At 39.6% G+C, this 26,033-nt stretch overlaps 1 protein-coding gene across 1 annotated transcript; it reads right to left on the bottom strand.

Moving 5' to 3' along the window:
* Positions 1-32: 32 nt before the first annotated feature.
* On the bottom strand, positions 33-25,273 carry LOC110623365 (E3 ubiquitin-protein ligase APD2). The gene is made up of 11 exons (XM_021768281.2): positions 25,129-25,273; positions 24,710-25,011; positions 24,406-24,512; positions 24,203-24,328; positions 23,993-24,086; positions 18,550-18,624; positions 18,402-18,484; positions 2,497-2,643; positions 2,090-2,162; positions 1,666-2,017; positions 33-456 (listed from the first exon to the last, which is right to left on the bottom strand). The coding sequence occupies exons 2-11, from the start codon at positions 25,008-25,010 to the stop codon at positions 381-383; spliced, it is 1,434 nt and encodes a 477-aa protein (XP_021623973.1). The 5' UTR covers position 25,011; positions 25,129-25,273; the 3' UTR covers positions 33-380.
* Between the last annotated feature and the right edge of the window lie 760 nt (positions 25,274-26,033).

The raw sequence follows: 26,033 nt of genomic DNA, 5'->3' as shown, positions 1-26,033 counted from the left end.
GAATAGAAGGGAATCACCATTGACTGCAACCATAACCGAATGAACGTGTACTGCATAAATTACTGCTCCAAAGAACACTATTTCAAAAGAAATGATCATTAACATATGCATCTTTGAATTATATCAACTTTAAGTACATGTATTCTGAAATTTTATAGCAAAACACAAAGTTACATGATCGTAGGTCTGAGTCGAACAAGTAGGCATGTTTATTTCACCTTGAAAACATTTTTGATCTCCCACCTATAATTTCCTTGGCAAACGCAACTCTATCAAAATCCATCAACAGGGAAGAAATGGAATAATCTTACCAATGAAATAGTACAAGTTACTCAGCTGGGCTGTGCAAGTGCTACAAATAATGCTTGCTTCTTAAAGGCTTAAACGGTAAAAATCTTCCTCACCTTCTTCATATTCCTACGACATATGGGGCAAGTACCAGCAGCCTCCACTATCCTGCAGATAAAAAAATACAACAAATGACCTCACTGGCTTCCTATAGGCCAACTGGCCAAGATAAATGTCACGTGAGAAGTTTGTGCAAATTGACAAGAAGCATGTCATCATCAAATTTTCTGTACAATTCTTACAAGTAACTATAACCAAAAGGACGAAGCCAAATACATGGGAAGTGAGACAAAACACTTTGATGGTTTGGCCAATTAAACTTTTAATTTATCCCTAAAAGCTTGAAAGATCTAAAGTCATTTATAAATTCCTTAGAGCTGTAATTCCCATTATAATAGCCACTGCCTGTCCCCTAATGAATGATAAGGTATGTCACATGTAGGAGGAGGATTAGGAATAAAGGTTAGTAACTGGAGGGAAAGAAGCTGTTTGGAGAGGATTGTTGATGACAATTGTGCAGTTAAGAAGTTTCTAGAAGATTGAGTTGGTTATGAGCAGTTATTCTGTTGTAAAGAATATAAGAAGGGGCCAAGATCCCTTGTAAAGATCATTCCAGATTTTGAATGAAATAATACGCTCCTCTCTATTCTCTGAAATTCTTTCCTCTCATCCTCTGTTTCTCTCTAATTCTCTTCTTCACTCTCTAAATCTCTTATTTCTTCAGTTAGGGTTTTAATCCTAGTAAGGTATTGATTCTGAGTAAGAGATCATGACAGCATAAAAATCTGTCCATAGCCCATCACCACGGCACAAAGATAAACTTGTTCTACGCATATTTGGCTCTATAATGGTGCCCACTGGAGATCTACAAAATCAACTTGAGCTCCAAGTTAGTTCAAGAAGGTAAGAAAGTAAAATCATTATTCATCGATTTTACCTAAAACTTAAATTTAAATGGCATGACATAATTTCACACATAACCAACTAGCTCCTTTATGCCATTACCAAAAGGCCCAAACAAATGGGTTCACAACAAACCAATTCACTGTAAACATTCATGTTATTTTATGCATGCAGTCTTGCATTATTCTTTGAAATATGATGTGCTGAATTCTTCAGAGAACCATGCTATCTGCCAAGCCAATTGCTAATCCAAAAGGTATGGTAGGTTTGGGGTATGGCATGTCCTCATAAGATATAGGCACAGTATACTGTTATTCTCAGTTTGAAATACATAGTTGTATTATAGTCCAGAATAGACCAATTTCCAGATCTACATATAACAGCTAATAGCTAGGAGAGTAAATGAGTAATTACCTTGTTCCGCATGCAAAACAGGAAACGCAGTGCCCACATGGGAGGAAGAAGCAGTCCCTTGGAGCATCAAAGCAAATTGCACACAGACGCCGGGTATTATTGCCATTTTCACCATCTCTTGATGACTTTCCTTCTAAGGAACCTAATGCTAGAAGATCTTCAAGATCCTCTTCATCATTTGAGACAGAATCATAAGAAGATCCCCAGCTTGAGAGATCATCATCTTTATATGAAAGCAATGGAGCTCTCCCAGGATCCACCTCGCCATTCTGAACTCCAGTCCCTTCTTCATGAATGCATCGGAACTTGTTCAAGAAGTGGAATGCCGCCAACATGAGCACAGTCATTGCAGCTAGAGGCAGAAATAAACAAATAAGCATATTATCTCCATATGTAAAAGGTTTGAAAGAAAACAGAAATATACCTATGCCAACAACATATGTTGCCCATCTCGGTCCATAGGACATTTTGACATACCACTCATTACTTGGTGAATCCTGAACGAAATAAGAAAATCATAATAAACAAAAGTTTAGCTTGTCACAACTAAGCTTAATAGGGATTATATTTATTTGGATATTTGGTGAAAATCTGTAAAATCCACGTCACTTCAGACTATTCATTTGTAAATCTGTAACCTCATTCTGGCAGTAGAAGGGTAGAGATGAATCCACAGTATACTAACGTGCAACTATCCTTGGTACAGTCCCAAAATATGAATTTAGGTTTCTTTTTATACATGCTTGTCCCTCTTCAATTCTGTAAATTTTCTTGTTTTAGATAATGGCTCAAAACACATAAAAGCTGAAGTAAACATGTACATAGACTTACATCTTCTGGACCAGGCGAGGTTAAGACAGCAGCATTTCCATTTGGAAACAGAATGCTCAAACTACATATGCCGTCAACGAAAGTACACGAGTAATAAGCTTCAGCTGTATTGTAAAGGAAAGCCTTTATACTGAGGTTTAGCTGCAGCTGTACAATTAAAAATAAACTCGTAAAAAAGTGCAAATGGCTATGCAGAGAGAGAACATGGTAACTGCTGCAGTATCAGTATAACAAGTAACAATCCAAGAGAAAAGTTGTTGATGATTTCACCATTTCTTAAGATCAATGACAACACCATATCTAAATTATACATTATATAAATTGTTTGAATTTGGACATGTTTTTCATGGACCCAAATTGAGACACAAACCAAAAGGTCAGGACTACGACCTAAAGGAATACTTTGTGAGGTTTGTGGAATGGGCGGTACAAACTAGTACAAATATTACATTTTTTTGCATATTGCATTAGTATGAGAGTTCCGGGAAATACATTTGGGTCAGGATTTGAGAGTATTGTGAGGGATTGTATTTTGCCTTTTCCATCAAAATAAAATTTGTTTTATCTCTATCTTGATTGTAGATGAGACCTTACAATTGAACCCATAAATCTTGTGACCATGCTTATTTCTTTCTCTTTATTTTGTGATTGTTGACTGAGTCTATCTTAGATTTGTATGCCAGCTATAACACTATTTCTAACCATTCATTACATTAAGAACTTGAGTTCTTTTAACAAGATCTTCCAACATCATGTGCTCCTCCAACATTAAGATATTGATATGGTAAACCATAAACCCTAACTTTGTTGAAAGATTTTTTTTTCTTTACAAGACAAGGAATAACTGGACAATTTCAGTGTGTTTTCTCTATTAAAGTAAGTGTGTATATATACAGATTACAAAGGTTTGACAAGGTAACTTCTAAAAATCCTTTATCAATTAATTAGCCTATGATTATGTAATCTCCCTTAATTATATATAGATTATGTTCACACTTTAATACTCTCCCTCAAGTTAGAGTATAGATATTTATCATACCCAACTTGTTTTAAAGATATTCTATTCAAGGCCCATTTGGTGAGTAGATCACCTAGTTGCTCTCCTGTCTTCACATAACACATAACCAGTGAAAATTAAATTTTCTTGAATCTTCTTGCAGATGAAATGACAATCAACTTTAATATGCTTAGTCTGTTTGTGGTATACTGGATTGGAAGCAATGTGAAGAGCAGCCTGATTATCACACCAAAGTTTTGCGGGTGATGCAACATTTATACCAACTTCTTTCGGCAGATAATTTATCTACAAAATCTCGCAAGTGGATTGAGTCATGACCCTGTATTCTGACTCAGCACTGGATCTGGATACCATATTTTGCTTTTTACTTTTCTAAGACACTAAGTTTCTTCCAACAAATACATAGTAGCTTGTAGTCGACCTTCTATCACTTTTGGATTCTACTCAATCAGTATCAGAAAAACACTCAAGTGCAGTATGCCCATTATCACTCTAAAGTATACCGAGTCCATGTGTTCCTTTTAGATAATATAAAATTTATTCTAGAGCGGTCTAATGTTTCACCGCTAGGTGCAAATATGGACTAACTTGCGATGCTTATTGTAAAAGCAATATCTGGCTGAGTACCGTAAGGTAGTTCAGTTTTCCAACCAACCTCCTATACCTCTCTGGATCATCATAAGGGTCTCCGTCATCCTTTGTGAGACACATATTAGGAATCATTGGTGTGCTACAGAGTTTAGCTCCCATCTTCCCAGTTTCTACAAGTAAGTCAAGGATATATTTTCTTTGAGACAAGAAAATTTTCTTTTAACTCCTCAAGAGTTCGCCTTCTAAGAAATACTTAAACTGACCTAAGTTTTTGGTATTAAAACTCGCATGCAAGTAACTTTTGAGAGAAAAAATCCCTATACTATCATTCCCTGTAATAACAATGTCATCAATATATACAACAAGGAGAATAATACCAGTATCTGAATTTTTATAGAAGGCCGAATGGTCACACTTGCTTTTTTTCAACCCAAAATTTTGAACAATTTCACTGAACTTGCCAAACCATGCACAAGGATCTGCTTCAAACCATACAAAGATTTCTTCAAACGATAGACTTTTCCATACTCCCCTGAGCAACAAACTCTGGTGATTGCTCTATATACACTTCCTCTTAGAGGTCACCACGTAAAAATGTATTCTTAATATCTAACTGGTGTAAAGGCCAATGCTGAGAAGCAGCTAGGGAGATGAACAAGCGAACCAAGGTTATTTTTGCCACAGGAGAAAAAATGACAGAATAGTCAACGCCATAGGTTTGTACATAACCTTTGGCGACAAGGCAGGTCTTAAGTCTCGATATGGAACCATCTGAATGACTTTGATGGCAAAAATCCATTTACAGCCCACAACCTTCTTGCTAGAGAGTAAATCAACTAGTTCTCAAATATGATTTTCATTTAGAGCCTTATTTCCTCAAACATTGCATCACGCCATTCAGAATGAGCCAAAGCCTCTTTAACTGTCTTACACAGAGAAATAGAATCTAAAGAGACAATTAAGGAAGTAGAAGGAGACAAGTGATCATAAGACAGAAAGATAGCAACAGAATAGGTAGACTTACACTGTCGTTTACCTTTAGGAAGACTAATGGGGAGGTCAAGGTCACTCGGTGGTGGATCCGATGGCGAAGAAGATTCTGGTACAGGACATGTATCACCAGTTTTGGTCTCCGAGAGTAAACTTGAACAACTGATGGTTTAACAGGAGGCTGAATATTAGGAGGAATGTTACTATCAGATTGTACAGTAGAAGGCATATTCGAAGAGTTTCCACCATCAGATATAATTCTATAGATGAGCCATAGAGGTTTGTGCAACAGGATAAAAAAGAATTTACTCAGAAAAGGCTACATCTGTTGCGATCAGGTATTTGTTGAAGTCTGGAGAGTAACACCGATATCTCTTCTGAAGGCGAGAATCCAAAAAAAAAACGCACTTTAAAGCTTTAGGATTAAGTTTAGTCGCATGAGGTCTGACATCCTGAATATAGCAAGTGATGTCAAAAAGTCATGGTTTCAGAGGAAATAATAATTTCTTAGGAAAGAGGACATTATAAGGAGTATTATCATTTAGCACTGTGGAGGGCATGCGATTAATAAGAAAGCATGCAGTAGAGACAGTATCGGCCCAAAATTGCTTAGGAACTTGTATTTGAAACAACAAAGCTCGAGCAGTCTCAAGGAAATATCGATCCTTCCTTTCAACTACCCCATTTTGAGCAGATGTATCAACACATGACGATTGGTGAAGAATACTATGTTGAGTTATATAAGCTTGGAATGATTCTGACATATATTCTTTAGCATTGTCGCTTCGCAAAATTTGCACAGAAATATTAAATTGAGTTTTGATTTCAGCACAAAAGGCAGGAAAAAGAAAAACACTTCCGAACGATGCTTCATAAAATAAATCTAAGTCATTCTAGAGTAATCATCTACAAAAGTGATAAAATATTTGAATCTAGTCCTAGATCCAACTGGATATGAGCCCCAAACATCTGAATGAACTAATTTAAAAGCAGACTTAACTCGTTTATTGACTCTAGGACTTAAAGAGTTTCGATGATGTTTTGCAAAATGACATGACTCACATTCCAGTGAAGATATCTCATGAAATTAAGGACATAGCTTCTTCAAAACCGGTAAAGAAGGATGTTCCAATCGACAATATATTTTGAATGGAGATACGACACTGGAGCAAGCAACAAACCGAGACACACATGCATTCAAAGTGTAGAAATTCCCAGATATATGTCTTTTACTAATAATCTGCTTCGTCACAAGATCCTGAATGAGACAATGATCAGAAAAAAAAAAGGAAATACAATAGTTTAGGTCTTTAGTAAGTTTACTCACCGATAAACTTAGCATGGATGATAGAGTAATAGGAGTAGGTTTAACAGTTCCAGAACCCTCAACGTTATAGGTTGACCCATCAGCTATAGTAATAGGAGAAGGTACTTTATAAGATCGAAAGCTAGTAAAAATATGAAAATTACCTACCATGTGATCTATGGCACCAGAATCAATTACTCATTTATATGAAGAGGAAGTAAGACAAGTTTTACCTGTCTCAGCCGCTACCGGAGACGTTGGGATAATTTTAATAATATAGTTCTTACTGTCAGAAACTATTTCAACCAAAATTCTATATCTTCAAACGAATTAAAGAAAGACAACAGAACCAAACCTAGTGAACAGTAGGCTACCACTAAAGAACACTTGCCAATCAACATGGGATGGTTGGAGTTCCATCAGAAATGTGCCGCAAATGATCAGGCGACTGTTGGGGAAGAAACCGGAAGTCAAACGGCTTGGATCGGCGCGTGAGCACCACTCGCGGAAGCTCCGGTCACCGTTTTCTCAGGAATAGCCGAAAATGATGCTACGCCTCTCCCTGTGCCGGCGGTGAAACCAAACAGACACCCAAACTTGGTGACCCAACAACTAATTTCTCAATTCCAAAAATCCCAAAAAAACAGACACCCAAAATTAGCTCAAAGGCTTTGATACCATGTAACAAGATAAGGAATAATTAGACAATTTCAGTGTGTTTTCTCTATTGAAGTGTGTATATATATACATATTACAAGGTCTTATTAAGGCAACTCCTAAGAATCCTCTAGCAATCAATTAACCTATAATTATATAATCTCTTTTAATTATGTACAGATTATGTTTGTACTCTAACATTCCTAAAAGCACTGGAGATACAGATTGAAATTTGAAGTTGGACTACAAATTGCAAACAAGATAAATTTCAACTAGTGAACACAACCATTTGCCTCCTCATATTCCTATCTTTAGAGGTAAAAAAGTTTCATGAGTGCTATATCAACATGGATAAACACACAAGAACAAGTGACATCTGCAATATTGAATTTGGGCAATAGGTTGCAGCAAGATAAATTCCAACTAATGATAACAATTATTTCCCTCTTCATGTTCCCATCTTTAGAGGTAAAATAAAGTTTCATGAGTGCAACATCAATATAGATAAACATAAAAGAATAAGAGACATTTGCAATACATACACAGACACATCATAATTTATTTTTGTTTTTTATGATTTTTATACAAATAAAGACATGTAGTCTGAGCCTCAAGTTTCACTGCTCTGCCAATCTAGCTCCCACTTTTTCCCTCTCTCTGGCTTTACAATAGGGTACTGGGTTGCTTTGAATTGTAGCAGAGGACCAGTTCCATAATTAAAAGGCTAACCTTCAGATAAAGGCTTAATTTGGGACATGGAACCAAACTTTTCAGTTCCAAATAGTATAAATGCTCTCCAATTTGTCAACAAAAAAAGATTGCAGAATAAGTGCATTGAACAAATATTTGAATAAGTAATTTATGATCACAACATTGACAAGTCAAGGCTTCTTATATATGGTTTGTGTAAGACCCCGCTCGTTCAGACATCGGAATTCCTACCGTCTGGTGGAATCTCGGGTGTCGGATCCTCTTTGGGGGGTAGAGCAAGGGTAAAGGAAAGGTTTTCTAAAATGTTTTTAAGTGTTTTATGGTTTTAAATAGAAAAGAGTTGAGTTTTGAAGAGAAAATACCAAGGAGGCGTTTGCCAGGTTCGGCCGCCGAAAGTGAAGTTCGGCCGCCGAACATGTGAAGACTTCGGGAGCGCCTTTGGCCTCCGAAAGTCTTGTGGGAGCAAGCCAAGGTTCGGCCGCCGAAAGTGAGGTTCGGCCGCCGAACTTGCATGAGTTTAGGGGGCACGTTAGGCTGCCGAAGGTTGATGACCAGGCCACCTATATAAGGCCCTCAGATCGGAAATGGGCGAGTTTTCTCCCCATTCTCGAACTCAGGTGAGTTTCTGCCCTCCCTTGGTTGCTTGTGTGTCTTCTCTTCAAAATCCTTCAAGTTTTCATAAGATCTACCCTTGGTTTGAAGTTTTGAAGCAAAAATAGAAGTTTTGGGAGCTTGGAGCTTTTGGAGCTTGGATTCTCCACGCCTCCGAGTTAGGGATCGCACCAACCCTCGATCTTCAAGAGGTAAGTGTAGATCTTGGTTTCCCTTGAGTTTTCATGAAGTTTTAAGTAAGTTTTATGAAGGTTTTATGTTAGAATGGGTAGATATGCATGTTAAGGGTTTATGTGGGTTTTATGCCCAATGTATGTTATGTGATGATGTGTTGAGGAGTTTAAGTTAGTTTCTTTGCTCTCTATGCTTGTGGGAGTGTGTATGCATGCTTGGGAGAGAGTATGTGAGGTTTGGGGTTGTTTTGTGAGGTTTGGGAGGCTGGTATGCACGAAGGCTGAGTTCTGGATGAACTCAGGTTCGGCCGCCGAAGGTGGTTTCGGCCGCCGAACGTGCCTTTGGATGCATGGTTTGGCCGCCTAACCTTGCCCCCGAAAGTTGAGTTGTGGCTTGAAAGCAGACTTTCGGCCGCCGAAGGTGGTTTCGGCCGCCGAACGTGCCTTTGGATGCATGGTTTGGCCGCCTAACCTTGCCCCCGAAAGTTGAGTTGTGGCTTGAAAGCAGACTTTCGGCCGCCGAAGGTAATGTTCGGCCGCCGAAAGTGTCTGACTTTCGTCTCTGGAGAGAGGGTTCGGCCGCCGAAGGTGCCGCCGAACCTACCCGAGTTTCGTCTCTGGAGGAGACTTTCGGCCGCCGAAGGTGCCGCCGAAAGTGCCTGTCCAGCCTTTTCATGGCTGTTTTCCATGCATGTTTAAGTGATGTTTAGAGGGGTTTTTGGGGAGTTTCTTATGAGTTGTTAGAGTGTGTTTAGTACCTCATGTGAGTCCATCTGTGTAGGATTGGACCTGAGGAGAGGTGTCTAGCTTCAGTGCTAGTTGACCCTGAGTTTATTGAGCAGTGGCTTCAGGTGAGTAGAACTAACTCAATCTTTTACTTTAAGAAAATCTAATGCTTAAAGCATACTCATACATCATGTTATGTAATAGGATGTTTGCACTAGTTCACCATGCCCATGCACCATGTTTATATGTTATAGGATGATTGCACTAGTTTCACGAAGGTGACGCATTGCATAATGTGCTATGTATGTGATGATGAGATGGGTGGACCAAGGCGACCTCAATAGCCCGCAAGTCTGTCAATGAGTCTTTGTCAATCGGGCGAGTACATGTAGGAAAGCCCCATGAGAGCTTCTTCGGGGCCAAGTTTTGACAGAGGGAATGTTGGGGTCATGTCTAACCCTGAGGGGAAGGACGTTACGTGAACCCTCTAAAATCACCCGCAAGAGGAAGAGATTTGCTAGCGTGAACTCAAGCGGGGGTGAGATGTTTGTTGTGTTATAATTGTGATATGACGCATTTCATGAATGCATGATTAAGAAGAATAATAGATTGAATAAAATGTCTTTATAATAAAATACATAAAAAGGGTGGAACAATAAAAGGCATAATAATATACCTAAAAATGGAGGAACTAAATCAAATGTTTTTTCTCTGTTTCTACTCACTGGGCTCTTGTAGCTCACCCCATTCCCTTACCCCCAGTTTTGCAGGACCAGAGTATGTCAAGCCAGAGTAAGTCAGAAGAACTATGGGATAGAAGAGGTTCAAGCATGGGTTGCCATGTTTGGTTGTAACAGCTTAGCTTGTTTTGTTTATGTTTATGTATAAGGAGAGATGCTTATTGTATATGTTATGGAGATAGTGATAGTTATGTAATGTAAGTTGCTAAAGAGATGATATGTTTTGTAATGCTATGTATGTTTGTCTGCTTGTATAGCTTAGTTATGGACATGATGTTATATGGACATGTTAGATGGACTTGATGTATGGTCCTCATGTATGTAAGGGATATGAAAGAATAGAAAGAGTAATGATATAAAGAGATAGAGCCAAGTTAAGAAAAGTATAGATATGCCATGGGTTGTAGCATGAGATGTATAGAATTGTGCTTTGCCTTGAGTGTTGGTTAATCCCTTTTTGTTATGCATGATCTTGAGAAAATGTTTTAATGTTATGAGTTTTCAATGGCCCGTGAGGGAAGAAAGGGTTTCAATCCCTTGACCCAAAGCGGATATGTTTTAAAGCAAGCTTGATGACCCATCTGGTATGAGGTTCTATGTTTCCGCTCGTTCAGACATCGGAATTCCTACCGTCCGGTGGAATCTCGGGTGTCGGATCCTCTTTGGGGGGTAGAGCAAGGGTAAAGGAAAGGTTTTCTAAAATGTTTTTAAGTGTTTTATGGTTTTAAATAGAAAAGAGTTGAGTTTTGAAGAGAAAAGACCAAGGAGGCGTTTGCCAGGTTCGGCCGCCGAAAGTGAAGTTCGGCCGCCGAACATGTGAAGACTTCGGGAGCGCCTTTGGCCTCCGAAAGTCTTGTGGGAGCAAGCCAAGGTTCGGCCGCCGAAAGTGAGGTTCGGCCGCCGAACTTGCATGAGTTTAGGGGGCACGTTAGGCTGCCGAAGGTTGATGACCAGGCCACCTATATAAGGCCCTCAGATCGGAAATGGGCGAGTTTTCTCCCCATTCTCGAACTCAGGTGAGTTTCTGCCCTCCCTTGGTTGCTTGTGTGTCTTCTCTTCAAAATCTTTCAAGTTTTCATAAGATCTACCCTTGGTTTGAAGTTTTGAAGCAAAAATAGAAGTTTTGGGAGCTTGGAGCTTTTGGAGCTTGGATTCTCCACGCCTCCGAGTTAGGGATCGCACCAACCCTCGATCTTCAAGAGGTAAGTGTAGATCTTGGTTTCCCTTGAGTTTTCATGAAGTTTTAAGTAAGTTTTATGAAGGTTTTATGTTAGAATGGGTAGATATGCATGTTAAGGGTTTATGTGGGTTTTATGCCCAATGTATGTTATGTGATGATGTGTTGAGGAGTTTAAGTTAGTTTCTTTGCTCTCTATGCTTGTGGGAGTGTGTATGCATGCTTGGGAGAGAGTATGTGAGGTTTGGGGTTGTTTTGTGAGGTTTGGGAGGCTGGTATGCACGAAGGCTGAGTTCTGGATGAACTCAGGTTCGGCCGCCGAAGGTGGTTTCGGCCGCCGAACGTGCCTTTGGATGCATGGTTTGGCCGCCTAACCTTGCCCCCGAAAGTTGAGTTGTGGCTTGAAAGCAGACTTTCGGCCGCCGAAGGTAATGTTCGGCCGCCGAAAGTGTCTGACTTTCGTCTCTGGAGAGAGGGTTCGGCCGCCGAAGGTGCCGCCGAACCTACCCGAGTTTCGTCTCTGGAGGAGACTTTCGGCCGCCGAAGGTGCCGCCGAAAGTGCCTGTCCAGCCTTTTCATGGCTGTTTTCCATGCATGTTTAAGTGATGTTTAGAGGGGTTTTTGGGGAGTTTCTTATGAGTTGTTAGAGTGTGTTTAGTACCTCATGTGAGTCCATCTGTGTAGGATTGGACCTGAGGAGAGGTGTCTAGCTTCAGTGCTAGTTGACCCTGAGTTTATTGAGCAGTGGCTTCAGGTGAGTAGAACTAACTCAATCTTTTACTTTAAGAAAATCTAATGCTTAAAGCATACTCATACATCATGTTATGTAATAGGATGTTTGCACTAGTTCACCATGCCCATGCACCATGTTTATATGTTATAGGATGATTGCACTAGTTTCACGAAGGTGACGCATTGCATAATGTGCTATGTATGTGATGATGAGATGGGTGGACCAAGGCGACCTCAATAGCCCGCAAGTCTGTCAATGAGTCTTTGTCAATCGGGCGAGTACATGTAGGAAAGCCCCATGAGAGCTTCTTCGGGGCCAAGTTTTGACAGAGGGAATGTTGGGGTCATGTCTAACCCTGAGGGGAAGGACGTTACGTGAACCCTCTAAAATCACCCGCAAGAGGAAGAGATTTGCTAGCGTGAACTCAAGCGGGGGTGAGATGTTTGTTGTGTTATAATTGTGATATGACGCATTTCATGAATGCATGATTAAGAAGAATAATAGATTGAATAAAATGTCTTTATAATAAAATACATAAAAAGGGTGGAACAATAAAAGGCATAATAATATACCTAAAAATGGAGGAACTAAATCAAATGTTTTTTCTCTGTTTCTACTCACTGGGCTCTTGTAGCTCACCCCATTCCCTTACCCCCAGTTTTGCAGGACCAGAGTATGTCAAGCCAGAGTAAGTCAGAAGAACTATGGGATAGAAGAGGTTCAAGCATGGGTTGCCATGTTTGGTTGTAACAGCTTAGCTTGTTTTGTTTATGTTTATGTATAAGGAGAGATGCTTATTGTATATGTTATGGAGATAGTGATAGTTATGTAATGTAAGTTGCTAAAGAGATGATATGTTATGTAATACTATGTATGTTTGTTGCTTGCATAGTTTAGTGGTGGACATGAGCATGATGATAGATGGACTTGATGTATGGTCCTTATGTATAATAAGAATATGATGAATAGAAAGAGTAATGTTATAAAGAGATAGAGCCAAGTTAAGAAAAGTATAGATATGCCATGTGTTGTAGCATGAGATGTGTAGAATTGTGCTTTGCCTAGAGTGTTGGTAAATCCCTTTTTGTTATGCATGATCTTGAGAAAATGTTTTAATGTTATGAGTTTTCAATGGCCCGTGAGGGAAGAAAGGGTTTCAATCCCTTGACCCAAAGCGGATATGTTTTAAAGCAAGCTTGATGACCCATCTGGTATGAGGTTCTATGTTTCCATGCATAGGTCAAGCTGATGTAAGAAAAATAAGTTTTAAAGGTTTTATGAGATCAAAGTTTAAGTTTTATGAAAATGTTGATCATGTATGGGATTATACCTAGAGTTCAGGATGTTTAGAGGCTTGCTACGGGTTCCGGCGGCCTTAAGCCGATCTGAATCCTAGCGCCGAGCAGGTCGGGCCGTTACTAGAGGGGTACCGGTTTCCGGGCTGTTACAGTTGGTATCAAAGCATCGGTTCCTCGAGAGTACGGTGTTTTGATGCGAAGATGCTCAGACATCGGAAAGAGGTTGTGCTAGATGTTAGGAGGGCAAACACATTAAGAAAGATTAAGAGTAAGATCATGTCCACTAGGATAGGATGAGGAGTCCTGTCTTGCTTGATGATATGTAATGCCATGTGTGATGCATGTGCATTTATGTTGTATTATGGATGTTGATAGTCCCTTAGCTGCGAGATGGCATGATATGTACTGATATGAGATGAGCTGAGCGACCAAGAGTGGCCCTTGGCACAGTTGGTCATGGCATGTTCTGCTATGTTGTAGGCTGTAGGTGACAGGTTCATCCATGATATATGTTGCATGAGGGGTCATGTGTGTATCACATGGACCATATGATATGATGACATGCTATGTGTTGTGAGTTCATGTGTTTGTCATGGACCACATGATGTGATGTGATGCTTATGTGTGCTTGTGTGCCTGTTGTGTTTCAGACAAGCTGAGATGCAAGGTGCTAGGAGCTCTATGGAGTCAGATCCATCTGAGTGGGAAAGTGAGCCTTTTCCCCTTGCAAGGTCAGGTGGAGATGACAGAGCAAGCGACCCTGAAAGGTCTGTAGAAGTCTGCAGAGAAGTTATGGTACAGAGGAGGGATGTTAGTTTGCAAGTGAACATGGATGAGGAAAGTATGGAAAAGTCTAAGGATTCTAAGAGTTCAAGTTCAGGAGAAGTTGATCCCTCCATGCTGAGTACAGCTACCAAGAGAGGTAGAAAGTGGGGAAGAGCCAGAGCCCCTAAGCAATGGGGCAGGACTAGGAAGGGTAGGTTGTGGAAGAGGTTTAGGCTAGATGCTGAAGATGGTTCGAGTTTTGGCCGAGGTCCTACAAGATGTTTGAGGTGCGGAAGGTTGCACAGAGGGCCTTGTCGAGTTGGGACAACGGCATGCTTCAGGTGCGGACAGGAAGGGCACTTCGCACGTGATTGTCCTACTGCGCCCAGGAGGGTGTGGTCCCAGCAGCGAGCTTTAGGTGCTGTGGCCCAAGCCAGTGTTCCAGGAAGGGGAGCAGACACATCGAACGCAGTGATGCCAGGTACGCTCACTTGTTCATGTTCTGATGTGTGTGTTTGTGCTCTAGTGTGTTTCCCTTTTCTGTTGTTGCTCTAGGAGCCTTTGAGAGGTTGAGTTGATAGCTTCTGGGTGTAGAGTGTTCTCTCTGGGTTAGTAGACCCGGGTAGGATCCATCTGTGGCTGAGATTCAGGCCAGCGTCCGATGAGGGTAGATGCCTTCCACCCGTGCATGAGGTCCTAGACTTGATTGTCTGGATGTCAGCCGGGGGATGGATTGGTTTTCTACTTGTGGAGCTGGTGATACTTGCGTCTGCAGCGCAAGGTGGTCGGGATCGAAATGCAGAGTGGGTCTGAGGTAGGCTTCAGAGAGGACCGTGTAGGATGCCTAGAAGGTTGATGTCAGCTGTCAGGCTCGTAGAGTGTATCGGAATGGTTAGTAGAGAGTTTTAGTTGAGTTTGAGAGGGCAGCAGGCAGGTCTAGGAACCAGCCCTGGTGCCATAGATAGAGCGAGTGTTCAGAGGTTTCAGGCTAGTGTCAGGTTGGCCATCAATCAGGGAGGTAGAGTTTGGTTCAGAGGTGGTGCTTGGTACCCATAACCATTTCTCTCTTTCCTTTCGGGATGGTACCTGCAGAGAGTAAGAGTATAGCAGAGAAGAGTAAGAGTAGAATAGAAAGCAGAAGAGAAGAGTAAGATCAGTGAAGAAAGAAGAGAGAAGGATCAGAGTAGCGCAGCAGAAGCTTGTGGCGTTCAAGCGCAAGTTTGAGGTTTTGATTGTTTGTTTGTGTTTTTGTTTGAACATTCGGGGACGAATGTTCTGTAAGGGGGGAAGAATGTAAGACCCCGCTCGTTCAGACATCGGAATTCCTACCGTCCGGTGGAATCTCGGGTGTCGGATCCTCTTTGGGGGGTAGAGCAAGGGTAAAGGAAAGGTTTTCTAAAATGTTTTTAAGTGTTTTATGGTTTTAAATAGAAAAGAGTTGAGTTTTGAAGAGAAAAGACCAAGGAGGCGTTTGCCAGGTTCGGCCGCCGAAAGTGAAGTTCGGCCGCCGAACATGTGAAGACTTCGGGAGCGCCTTTGGCCTCCGAAAGTCTTGTGGGAGCAAGCCAAGGTTCGGCCGCCGAAAGTGAGGTTCGGCCGCCGAACTTGCATGAGTTTAGGGGGCACGTTAGGCTGCCGAAGGTTGATGACCAGGCCACCTATATAAGGCCCTCAGATCGGAAATGGGCGAGTTTTCTCCCCATTCTCGAACTCAGGTGAGTTTCTGCCCTCCCTTGGTTGCTTGTGTGTCTTCTCTTCAAAATCCTTCAAGTTTTCATAAGATCTACCCTTGGTTTGAAGTTTTGAAGCAAAAATAGAAGTTTTGGGAGCTTGGAGCTTTTGGAGCTTGGATTCTCCACGCCTCCGAGTTAGGGATCGCACCAACCCTCGATCTTCAAGAGGTAAGTGTAGATCTTGGTTTCCCTTGAGTTTTCATGAAGTTTTAAGTAAGTTTTATGAAGGTTTTATGTTAGAATGGGTAGATATGCATGTTAAGGGTTTATGTGGGTTTTATGCCCAATGTATGTTATGTGATGATGTGTTGAGGAGTTTAAGTTAGTTTCTTTGCTCTCTATGCTTGTGGGAGTGTGTATGCATGCTTGGGAGAGAGTATGTGAGGTTTGGGGTTGTTTTGTGAGGTTTGGGAGGCTGGTATGCACGAAGGCTGAGTTCTGGATGAACTCAGGTTCGGCCGCCGAAGGTGGTTTCGGCCGCCGAACGTGCCTTTGGATGCATGGTTTGGCCGCCTAACCTTGCCCCCGAAAGTTGAGTTGTGGCTTGAAAGCAGACTTTCGGCCGCCGAAGGTAATGTTCGGCCGCCGAAAGTGTCTGACTTTCGTCTCTGGAGAGAGGGTTCGGCCGCCGAAGGTGCCGCCGAACCTACCCGAGTTTCGTCTCTGGAGGAGACTTTCGGCCGCCGAAGGTGCCGCCGAAAGTGCCTGTCCAGCCTTTTCATGGCTGTTTTCCATGCATGTTTAAGTGATGTTTAGAGGGGTTTTTGGGGAGTTTCTTATGAGTTGTTAGAGTGTGTTTAGTACCTCATGTGAGTCCATCTGTGTAGGATTGGACCTGAGGAGAGGTGTCTAGCTTCAGTGCTAGTTGACCCTGAGTTTATTGAGCAGTGGCTTCAGGTGAGTAGAACTAACTCAATCTTTTACTTTAAGAAAATCTAATGCTTAAAGCATACTCATACATCATGTTATGTAATAGGATGTTTGCACTAGTTCACCATGCCCATGCACCATGTTTATATGTTATAGGATGATTGCACTAGTTTCACGAAGGTGACGCATTGCATAATGTGCTATGTATGTGATGATGAGATGGGTGGACCAAGGCGACCTCAATAGCCCGCAAGTCTGTCAATGAGTCTTTGTCAATCGGGCGAGTACATGTAGGAAAGCCCCATGAGAGCTTCTTCGGGGCCAAGTTTTGACAGAGGGAATGTTGGGGTCATGTCTAACCCTGAGGGGAAGGACGTTACGTGAACCCTCTAAAATCACCCGCAAGAGGAAGAGATTTGCTAGCGTGAACTCAAGCGGGGGTGAGATGTTTGTTGTGTTATAATTGTGATATGACGCATTTCATGAATGCATGATTAAGAAGAATAATAGATTGAATAAAATGTCTTTATAATAAAATACATAAAAAGGGTGGAACAATAAAAGGCATAATAATATACCTAAAAATGGAGGAACTAAATCAAATGTTTTTTCTCTGTTTCTACTCACTGGGCTCTTGTAGCTCACCCCATTCCCTTACCCCCAGTTTTGCAGGACCAGAGTATGTCAAGCCAGAGTAAGTCAGAAGAACTATGGGATAGAAGAGGTTCAAGCATGGGTTGCCATGTTTGGTTGTAACAGCTTAGCTTGTTTTGTTTATGTTTATGTATAAGGAGAGATGCTTATTGTATATGTTATGGAGATAGTGATAGTTATGTAATGTAAGTTGCTAAAGAGATGATATGTTATGTAATACTATGTATGTTTGTTGCTTGCATAGTTTAGTGGTGGACATGAGCATGATGATAGATGGACTTGATGTATGGTCCTTATGTATAATAAGAATATGATGAATAGAAAGAGTAATGTTATAAAGAGATAGAGCCAAGTTAAGAAAAGTATAGATATGCCATGTGTTGTAGCATGAGATGTGTAGAATTGTGCTTTGCCTAGAGTGTTGGTAAATCCCTTTTTGTTATGCATGATCTTGAGAAAATGTTTTAATGTTATGAGTTTTCAATGGCCCGTGAGGGAAGAAAGGGTTTCAATCCCTTGACCCAAAGCGGATATGTTTTAAAGCAAGCTTGATGACCCATCTGGTATGAGGTTCTATGTTTCCATGCATAGGTCAAGCTGATGTAAGAAAAATAAGTTTTAAAGGTTTTATGAGATCAAAGTTTAAGTTTTATGAAAATGTTGATCATGTATGGGATTATACCTAGAGTTCAGGATGTTTAGAGGCTTGCTACGGGTTCCGGCGGCCTTAAGCCGATCTGAATCCTAGCGCCGAGCAGGTCGGGCCGTTACTAGAGGGGTACCGGTTTCCGGGCTGTTACAGTTTGGGTTCTCATGTTCCTTTGTTATGGTATCAAATTATAAGTTTTGTGTGGTTCAAGTTGGAATTGGGGTTTTTGTATGTGCAACTTGCTTTGTCATCAGCAGATATTATAATAATAAAGCCTTTTTAGACTCTTTTTTTCTATTGCAAATTCATCTTCTTTTAGCTTTTTCCATAATACAAAAATCACATATGTGGACGCCAAAGAAACACTTTTAATTGTGGTCAGTAATATAAGAAAAAATACATTTAGATCCCAATTAAATTACATGCTTGTGCAACATTCCTGCAAGATGGAGAAACCAATTAATGAAACAAAACGTAGGTCAGGTTTTTTTCCTGCAATTACCTCTACATCCCCTGAGTTCAGGTTCCCTGCTGCAACATAATAACTTGAAGATTTCAGTATTTTCTGGTGGATAATACCACTTCCTGCACAGAAAAAAAAAGAGTTAAAAAAAATGAACATGCATTCTTCTCAACTTCTATCTCCTCACCATGAACGACATTCCATGATAAAGTGGTGTTTGGATATGTTGGGTCCTCCAGCCATTGAGAAAGGCCTTCAGTACCTGCAATTTATGCTTCGGAAATTATGGAAATAAAATACAAAAGCTAATTAATCGATACAAGTTAAAAGAATAAAGTTTATAAAATTTCCTAATATGAACATTAAATTCTAGAGATGGATAATCGCTGAAGCTTTTTTGCACTTATGTTAAGCTTGCTCATATTATACAAAGTCATAAAATATGCAGTTGTATGTAATGGCCATTGCATGAAATATATAAAGGAAGAAGATGGAAATATTGGAAACCTGCTTGCTATAGTTATATTGACAATGAGGTTATACACAGCTGAGTGCTAAATTAAACTGACAAAAGCCATTATATATGGACAAAAAGAAAGGTGCAAGGAGAAAGTTCAGTTTGGCAGACATATCTGAGTCATTGTGGCATGAATGGATTGTGATTTGATGGTTTAATTCAAGCATATCTATTATGGCAATATGTTAAGGAAACTTTTGTATTACCACAGATCTAACTAGCGAAGAGACTCAAATGTTCATGCTTTCTGTCTCATGATCAACAAATAAAGGTGTTGACTTATATGCTAATCCTAACTGATTCTAGGAATATGATTTGATTTAATTTGATTAGGATCCTTAATTATCTCTGTAATTATTATTTAATTATTTGTTTCCTGTTTAGATATAATTTTTTGTATATAAATAGTCATATAAACCAATTGTAAAGATTAAGAGAGAAGTACAAGAATTCTCTAAATTCTCCAAAAAATCTTCATGGTATCAGAGCCTTTTCCTGATTTTAGGGTTCAAATTTAATTTTTTCCTCTTTAGGGTTTCAAAACCCTAGATCTACCTTTTTTAGTACTAACCCATCTAGGAGCCTTTCCTCCTCTCACCGCCGGCACCAGGACTGTCGCCGGCCGATCGCCCAGCTCCGACGCCGGAAAAGCCCGCACGTGAGGCTCACGCGCCTCCCTTTCCCGGCGCGTGACCAATCGCCTGACGCTGCTTCGCAGCTCCGATCACTTCGGCGACAATTCCGACCATCTTTCCGGCCTTCCCGTGCTGCTACCCAGTCCTTTGGAGAATCGATTGGGCTCTCTTGTGTGTACAACCTTGGGTACCTCCTATTCTTTCACGGTTCACAAATCTTTACCATGGCAAAAGGTAAAAGGATCTCGATTCCTAACTCTGATTCCTCGTCCTCCGGTGCCACATCTAACTTTGTAAAGTCAGGTAATGCTTCTTCTCTTAATAATGTTCCATGGATTATCGATTCTGGTGCGAATAGACACATGATAGGCTCTTCTAAAAGCTTTCTCAATTATTTTCCTTCTCTAACCAAAGATAGTGTCAGAATTGCTGATGGCTCTTTTACTCCCATATCCGGAACATTTGTCCTTCATGTTCCCCACTTTCCTGTCAACCTTTTATCTGTCAGTGCTATTACCAATGCCCTTAATTGTAAAATTGAATTCTTTCCTGATCATTGTGTTATTCAGGATCTTCACACAGGAAAGAGGATTGGCAATGGTAGGCTGCATGATGGCTTATATATGTTAGAGGGTGATCCAGGTTCTTCGATATCTCAAGCCTGTTTTGGAGAAAATAAGGATGTCAATCAGAAAATAATACAGTGGCACAGACGGTTAAGGCATCCATCATTTTTTGCCTTAGAAAAACTTTATCCTAATTTGTTTGCTAGAACTCAGTTTGATTCTCTATTTTGTGATGCTTGTGAGTATGCTAAACACACTAGAACATCCTATCCTTTGAGTCATAATAAAAGTCAAATTCCTTTTGCGACTATTCATTCTGATGTTTGGGGGCCTACTCAAACTGTCTCCTTGTCTGGTAATCGATGATTTGTCACCTTTATTGATTGTTGCACTCGAATGACTTGGATCTATTTGATTAAAGCTAAAAGTGATGTCTTTTCTTGTTTTCAATCCTTTCATAAGATGGTTTGTACTCAATTTGATACTAAAGTGAAAATTTTGAAAACTGACAATGGAAGAGAATACATGGATAATAGCTTTTCTGCTTATTTGGAGAGTAATGGGATAGTACACCGACTAGTTGTCCTTATACTAGTGCTCAAAATGGCGTTGCTGAGAGGAAAAATAGGCATCTATTGGAGGTAGCTCGATCTTTTATGTTCACTATGAATCTACTCAAAGCATATTGGGGAGATGCAATTCTTGCATCTGCTTATCTTATCAATGAATGTCTCTCAAGTCCCTTGACTTTATGAGTCCTTTGGCAGTTCTACAAGGGAAGAATTCATACGTTGTTCCACCAAAAGTATTTGGGTGTATTTGCTTTGTTCATACTAGAACGGCAGGAAAACTGGATCCCAAGGCCCTTAAATGTGTGTTTGTTGGGTATTCTCCAACACAGAAGGGATACAAGTGTTATCATCCTCTCTCTAGGAAATACTTAGTTAGTATGGATGTCACCTTCTGAGAAACTAAACCCTACTTCAGTACCACCCACTCACCTCTTCAGGGGGAGAATAATGAGCAAGAAGAGGTGATCCCGAATTCTGTGATTCTGAATGATATGGTTCAACTAGAAAGTTTGAGTTCTAGTAGACAGGAGGAGATGTCCAATCAAGGAGAGAGAACTGGTCGTTTGGACAAGCCAGATTTGAGAAGGTATTCGAGGAGAGACAAGGCAAAAGAAGCCATTATGCAGTCTACTCAGAGTCAAGAATCTTCTCCTGGTGAGTTACCCAGTCATGAATCTTCTTCTGATGAGTTACCCACAACTCTTTCTTCTGGTGAGTTACCCACAACTCTTGAATATTTCAATGACTTAGATAAACCTATTGCACAAAGAAAAGGGGTCAGATCTTGTACTAAACACCCTATTTCTAACTTTGTTTCTTATGAATCTTTATCTCCTTCCTATAGAGTCTTTGCCTTGTCTATTTCCTCTGTGTCTATTCCACAGGATTGGAAGAAAGTTTTTGCAGATCCTAAATGGAAGAAAGCAATGATTGAAGAGATGAAAGCATTGGCTAAAAATGAGACTTGGGAGCTTGTCACTCTCCCACCTGAAAAGAAACTCGTTGGCTGTAAATAGGTGTTCACAGTGAAACACAAAGCTGATGGAACAATTGAACGGTTTAAGGCCAGATTGGTTGCTAAAGGATTCACCCAAACCTATGGAGTGGATTACCAAGAGACATCTGCCCCAGTTGCAAAAATGAACTCAATCAGAGTTTTGTTATCCTGCGCAACCAACTTGGACTGGGACTTGCAATAGTTTGATGTGAAGAATGCTTTCCTCCATGGAGATTTAGAGGAAGAAGTGTTCATGGAAATTCCTCCTGGGTTCGCTGATGAGAAGACACAAGGAAAGGTGTGCAGGTTAAAAAAGGCTTTGTATGGGCTAAAACAATCTCCTAGAGCTTGGTTTGACAGGTTTAGCAGAGCCATGATGTCCTTTAGTTACCAACAAAGCAATGCTGATCACACTCTGTTTATCAAACATCACAACGATAAGATCACCATTCTTATTGTTTATGTTGATGATATAGTGGTGACAGGCAATGACAAAGAGGAAATGACTCAACTAAAGAGGTTGTTAGCCCAAGAATTTGAAATCAAAGATCTAGGAAAACTGCAATATTTCCTAGGTATCGAGGTGGCTAGATCAGAAAAAGGAATTTTCATCTCCCAAAGAAAGTACATTCTGGATCTGTTGGAAGAAACTGGTATGATGGGGTGTAAACCAGCAGAATCTCCCATTGAAAGTAATCACAAGCTGGAAGCAGGAACTGGTGAGTCCGTGGATATTGAAAGATACCAGAGATTGGTAGGAAGGTTGATTTATCTCTCACACACTCGACCGGATATAGTCTATGTTGTTAGCTTAGTCAGTCAATTCATACATGACCTTCACGAGACTCATATGCAAGCTGTACTTCGCATCTTAAGATACCTAAAGTCTGCGCCAGGTAAAGGACTTCTTTACTCCAAACATGGTTACCTCCGAGTTGAAGCTTTTACATATGCAGATTGGGCAGGATCTCTCGATGACAGAAGATCCACCTCTGGCTACTGCACAGTTGTGGGAGGGAACCTTGTCACCTGGAGGAGCAAAAAACAAAGTGTTGTTGCTCGGTCAAGTGTTGAAGCAGAATACAGAGCAATGATCCGAGGTGTGTGTGAACTCTTATGGTTACAGAAGTTATTGGAGGAGTTGAGGTTGCTCGAGAGAGACAAGATAACTTTATATTGTGACAATAAAGCTGCTATAAATATAGCACAAAATCCAGTCCAATATGACCGAACGAAACACATTGAAATTGATCGGCACTTCATTAAAGAAAAATTAACAGACGGTGTCTTGAGCATAGTTTATGTGACTTCTACTGGGCAACTTGCAGATGTGTTTACTAAATGGCTCAACAACAAGATCTACCATAATCTGATTTGTAAGTTGGACATGTGCGACATCTTTGCACCAACTTAAGGGGGAGTGTTGACTTATTTGCTAATCCTAACTGATTCTAGGGATATGATTTGATTTGATTTGATTATGATCCTTAATTATCTCTGTAATTATTATTTGATTATTTGCTTCCTGTTTAGATATAATTCTTTGTATATAAATAGTCATATAAACCAATTGTAAAGATTAAGAGGGAAATACAAGAATTCTCTAAATTCTCCCAAAAATCTTCAAAAGGCAAAGTAATAACTTCTTAGTTTCTTGCTATCTTTAAATAAACTTGCTAATCCCAAAAGTCAACATCAACATTCATGAATCATGATCAAGTGAGAGAAAAATATGGATAAATTAGCCACGTTACATGTTATTCTTGGGTTTGCACAATGATTAAGAAGCCAACAGCATTATAAAAATCAGATGTGTGATTAAAGGTGAATCAACAGAAGATTAGAAGGTTGCTTTCCATTGAATTCACTTCACTTGTGTGACTGCATCATCTACAACATACTTGTGAGCACCATTTGCCACTAAAAGCAATGAGCAATGAGAACCTATGAGAATATATAGTCCTGATGCTTCAGAAATATGAGATTATGCGGATTTCTTTGCAATATTATTCATTAGGATGGCTACTGTACTCTTAGATGTTTCGCTGGCACATAAGGATACATCCAAACTGTATACAGAAAGAACCACCCCCCCCCCCCCCCAAAAAAAATAAAATAAAAAAAAAGAATGAAGGCATTCAACTTCCATGGTTTGATGCTTTCATGTGTATTCCCTAAGAATATGATTTTGTCAAATCTTTATGCATGAAAAAAGGATCAAGCGGTCTACTTCCATAAACTTGGCGTTTTGCATGCCTTCTAAGAAATAGGAAAAAGTAGGGAAGATAAAGAGATAATTTAGCAAAGGATATCTAATAAAGGTGTTCTAATTTCTAAATGTACCTTGGGCAATGACAAGAAAAAGGGAGGAGCTTGGGGAGTTCACACAGTATGAAATATTTATTTGAGATCCCTCATTCAGGAAATATAGCCACTCCTGTAAAGATAAAATGATTCATACTCTATTATCTTATTACTAAAAAAAAAATAAATACATTCAATAATAATTGCATTGACATATTGTAGACAACATTATCTGAAAACTGAACTTGCCTTATGAGAATCTGCTGGAACAGAGACGTTAACAGATTTGGTCCACGACTTCACAACATCAAGTGATGGAGGTTTATAAAAACCATTTAGAATTAGCCCAGGATTATTACTATCCACCTCTTCCACCTAGTGACAGCCTATCCAAATTAATGAAAATTATGACACAGCACCAAAAGGAACTGCAAATCGAAAGGCAAACTTACCTTTATTGACTGCACAAATAAGGGACTCGGTTGAATAAGAGCTGAGGAATTGGGTCCTAAGATTATAGTCACAGAACCATAGACTCCCAAAATCAAAGTCATTGATACTGAAAAATCAACAGGTCATGGTCAAATTATGAAAGTAACAAGCAAATTCAACTTTAAATAATAATAAAAAAAAGAAGAAGAACATGGTCTATTAGTACTGGCCACTCCAAAAATGCACGACTAAGAATCAATTACTTCCATCACGAACTAAACTAAAATTAAAAGGAAAAAAAGAAGAATTCCTAAAAATACCAACCGAAGAACCAAAAGGTGAGGACTACAATGACGCAAGACCAAGTATCATCTCTAATCGCTGATGCACTATTGAAGGCAAAAAAAATTCCTCGAGATAGTCCAATGTGTTGCTGCTCCGACTCTAACTCTCCAAATTGATGCTCTTCTTCGCGAGCTCCAGAATAAGACGATGACGCAGCGCCAGAAGACTCCCCATTGATGGAAGAAGCAACAGAAGGAGAAGCAGCAGCTCCAGAGCCCCTGTCAACTGGACTAAAAGAAGAAGAAGAAGACGAAGCAGAACTTTGTCCTGCTTGGGCCATTCTAAAGAAAGTAAACAAGATCAAAAGTGAGTCGGAGATGATTGGAGTTTTATAAGCAAGACTTGAACTCCCTAACCCTAACCCTAGATGGAAAAAATTGATACAGAAATGAAGATACCTTGGAGTCTCTGCGGAGAAGAGGCCATGTAGCGGAAGGTGAGGAAGCTACTGAGGTTACCGATCAGTCTTCTCTATCAAGAGACTGGTAGTTGTGAGACACTGCCAGTTGTTTGACCTTTCATTTCATGTGCGTGCTGTATTTCTAGTTCGGGTAATTATGCCACTTGGACCAATAGAAATGCTCGAGGATTTACGAATGGACCATTTTGTAAATGAAATTAATACTTTTAGTTGACGTGGTCACTGACTATTGGTTTATTTCCTCAGCCAAAGCGCGCGGGTTTAAGATGAGTGAAATTCGATGGTAGGATTCGAGTTAGTTAAGTTCGTTCTCGTCGCCGACTCCGAGGACAGCTTTCTCAGCCGTTCCATCAATTTTATTAACGGAAAATTATTATCGGATTCCTACCTTAATAAAAAAATTTATTAATTTATTTTTATATCAAAATATCTTAATTTAAATATTTTTTATATTTTATAAAATTAAATTATTTAGCATTTCAATCAGATAAATTAACTTATTTTATTTTAATTAAAAAAATTAAATAGTATAATTAATTAAAATTATAAAAACTCAATAATATATAAAGTTAAAATCATAAAAATTAAATAGTTTAAATATTTAGTATGTTAATTTAATAAAAGAAATAAAGAGTAATTTTTAATTGAGTTAATTTGAATAGAAATAAATTAATAATTTTTTTTAAAATTTAGAAAATTGATAATAATTAGCTCGTTTATTAATTTTCTATTTAGTATGATTTATTTTATAATAAAAATTTTAAATAAATTTTTATAAAATTATATATAGTTTTATTTTTATTAAAAATATAAAAAAATAAATTAAAAGGAATCGAATTATTTATTTGCAAAGAAAATTGATAAAAAATAATTAAATTAAAT

The sequence above is a fragment of the Manihot esculenta genome, chromosome 9 (assembly GCF_001659605.2).
Source record: "Manihot esculenta cultivar AM560-2 chromosome 9, M.esculenta_v8, whole genome shotgun sequence".
NCBI lineage: Eukaryota > Viridiplantae > Streptophyta > Magnoliopsida > Malpighiales > Euphorbiaceae > Manihot > Manihot esculenta.
This window is presented reverse-complemented; position numbering and strand designations above follow the sequence as displayed.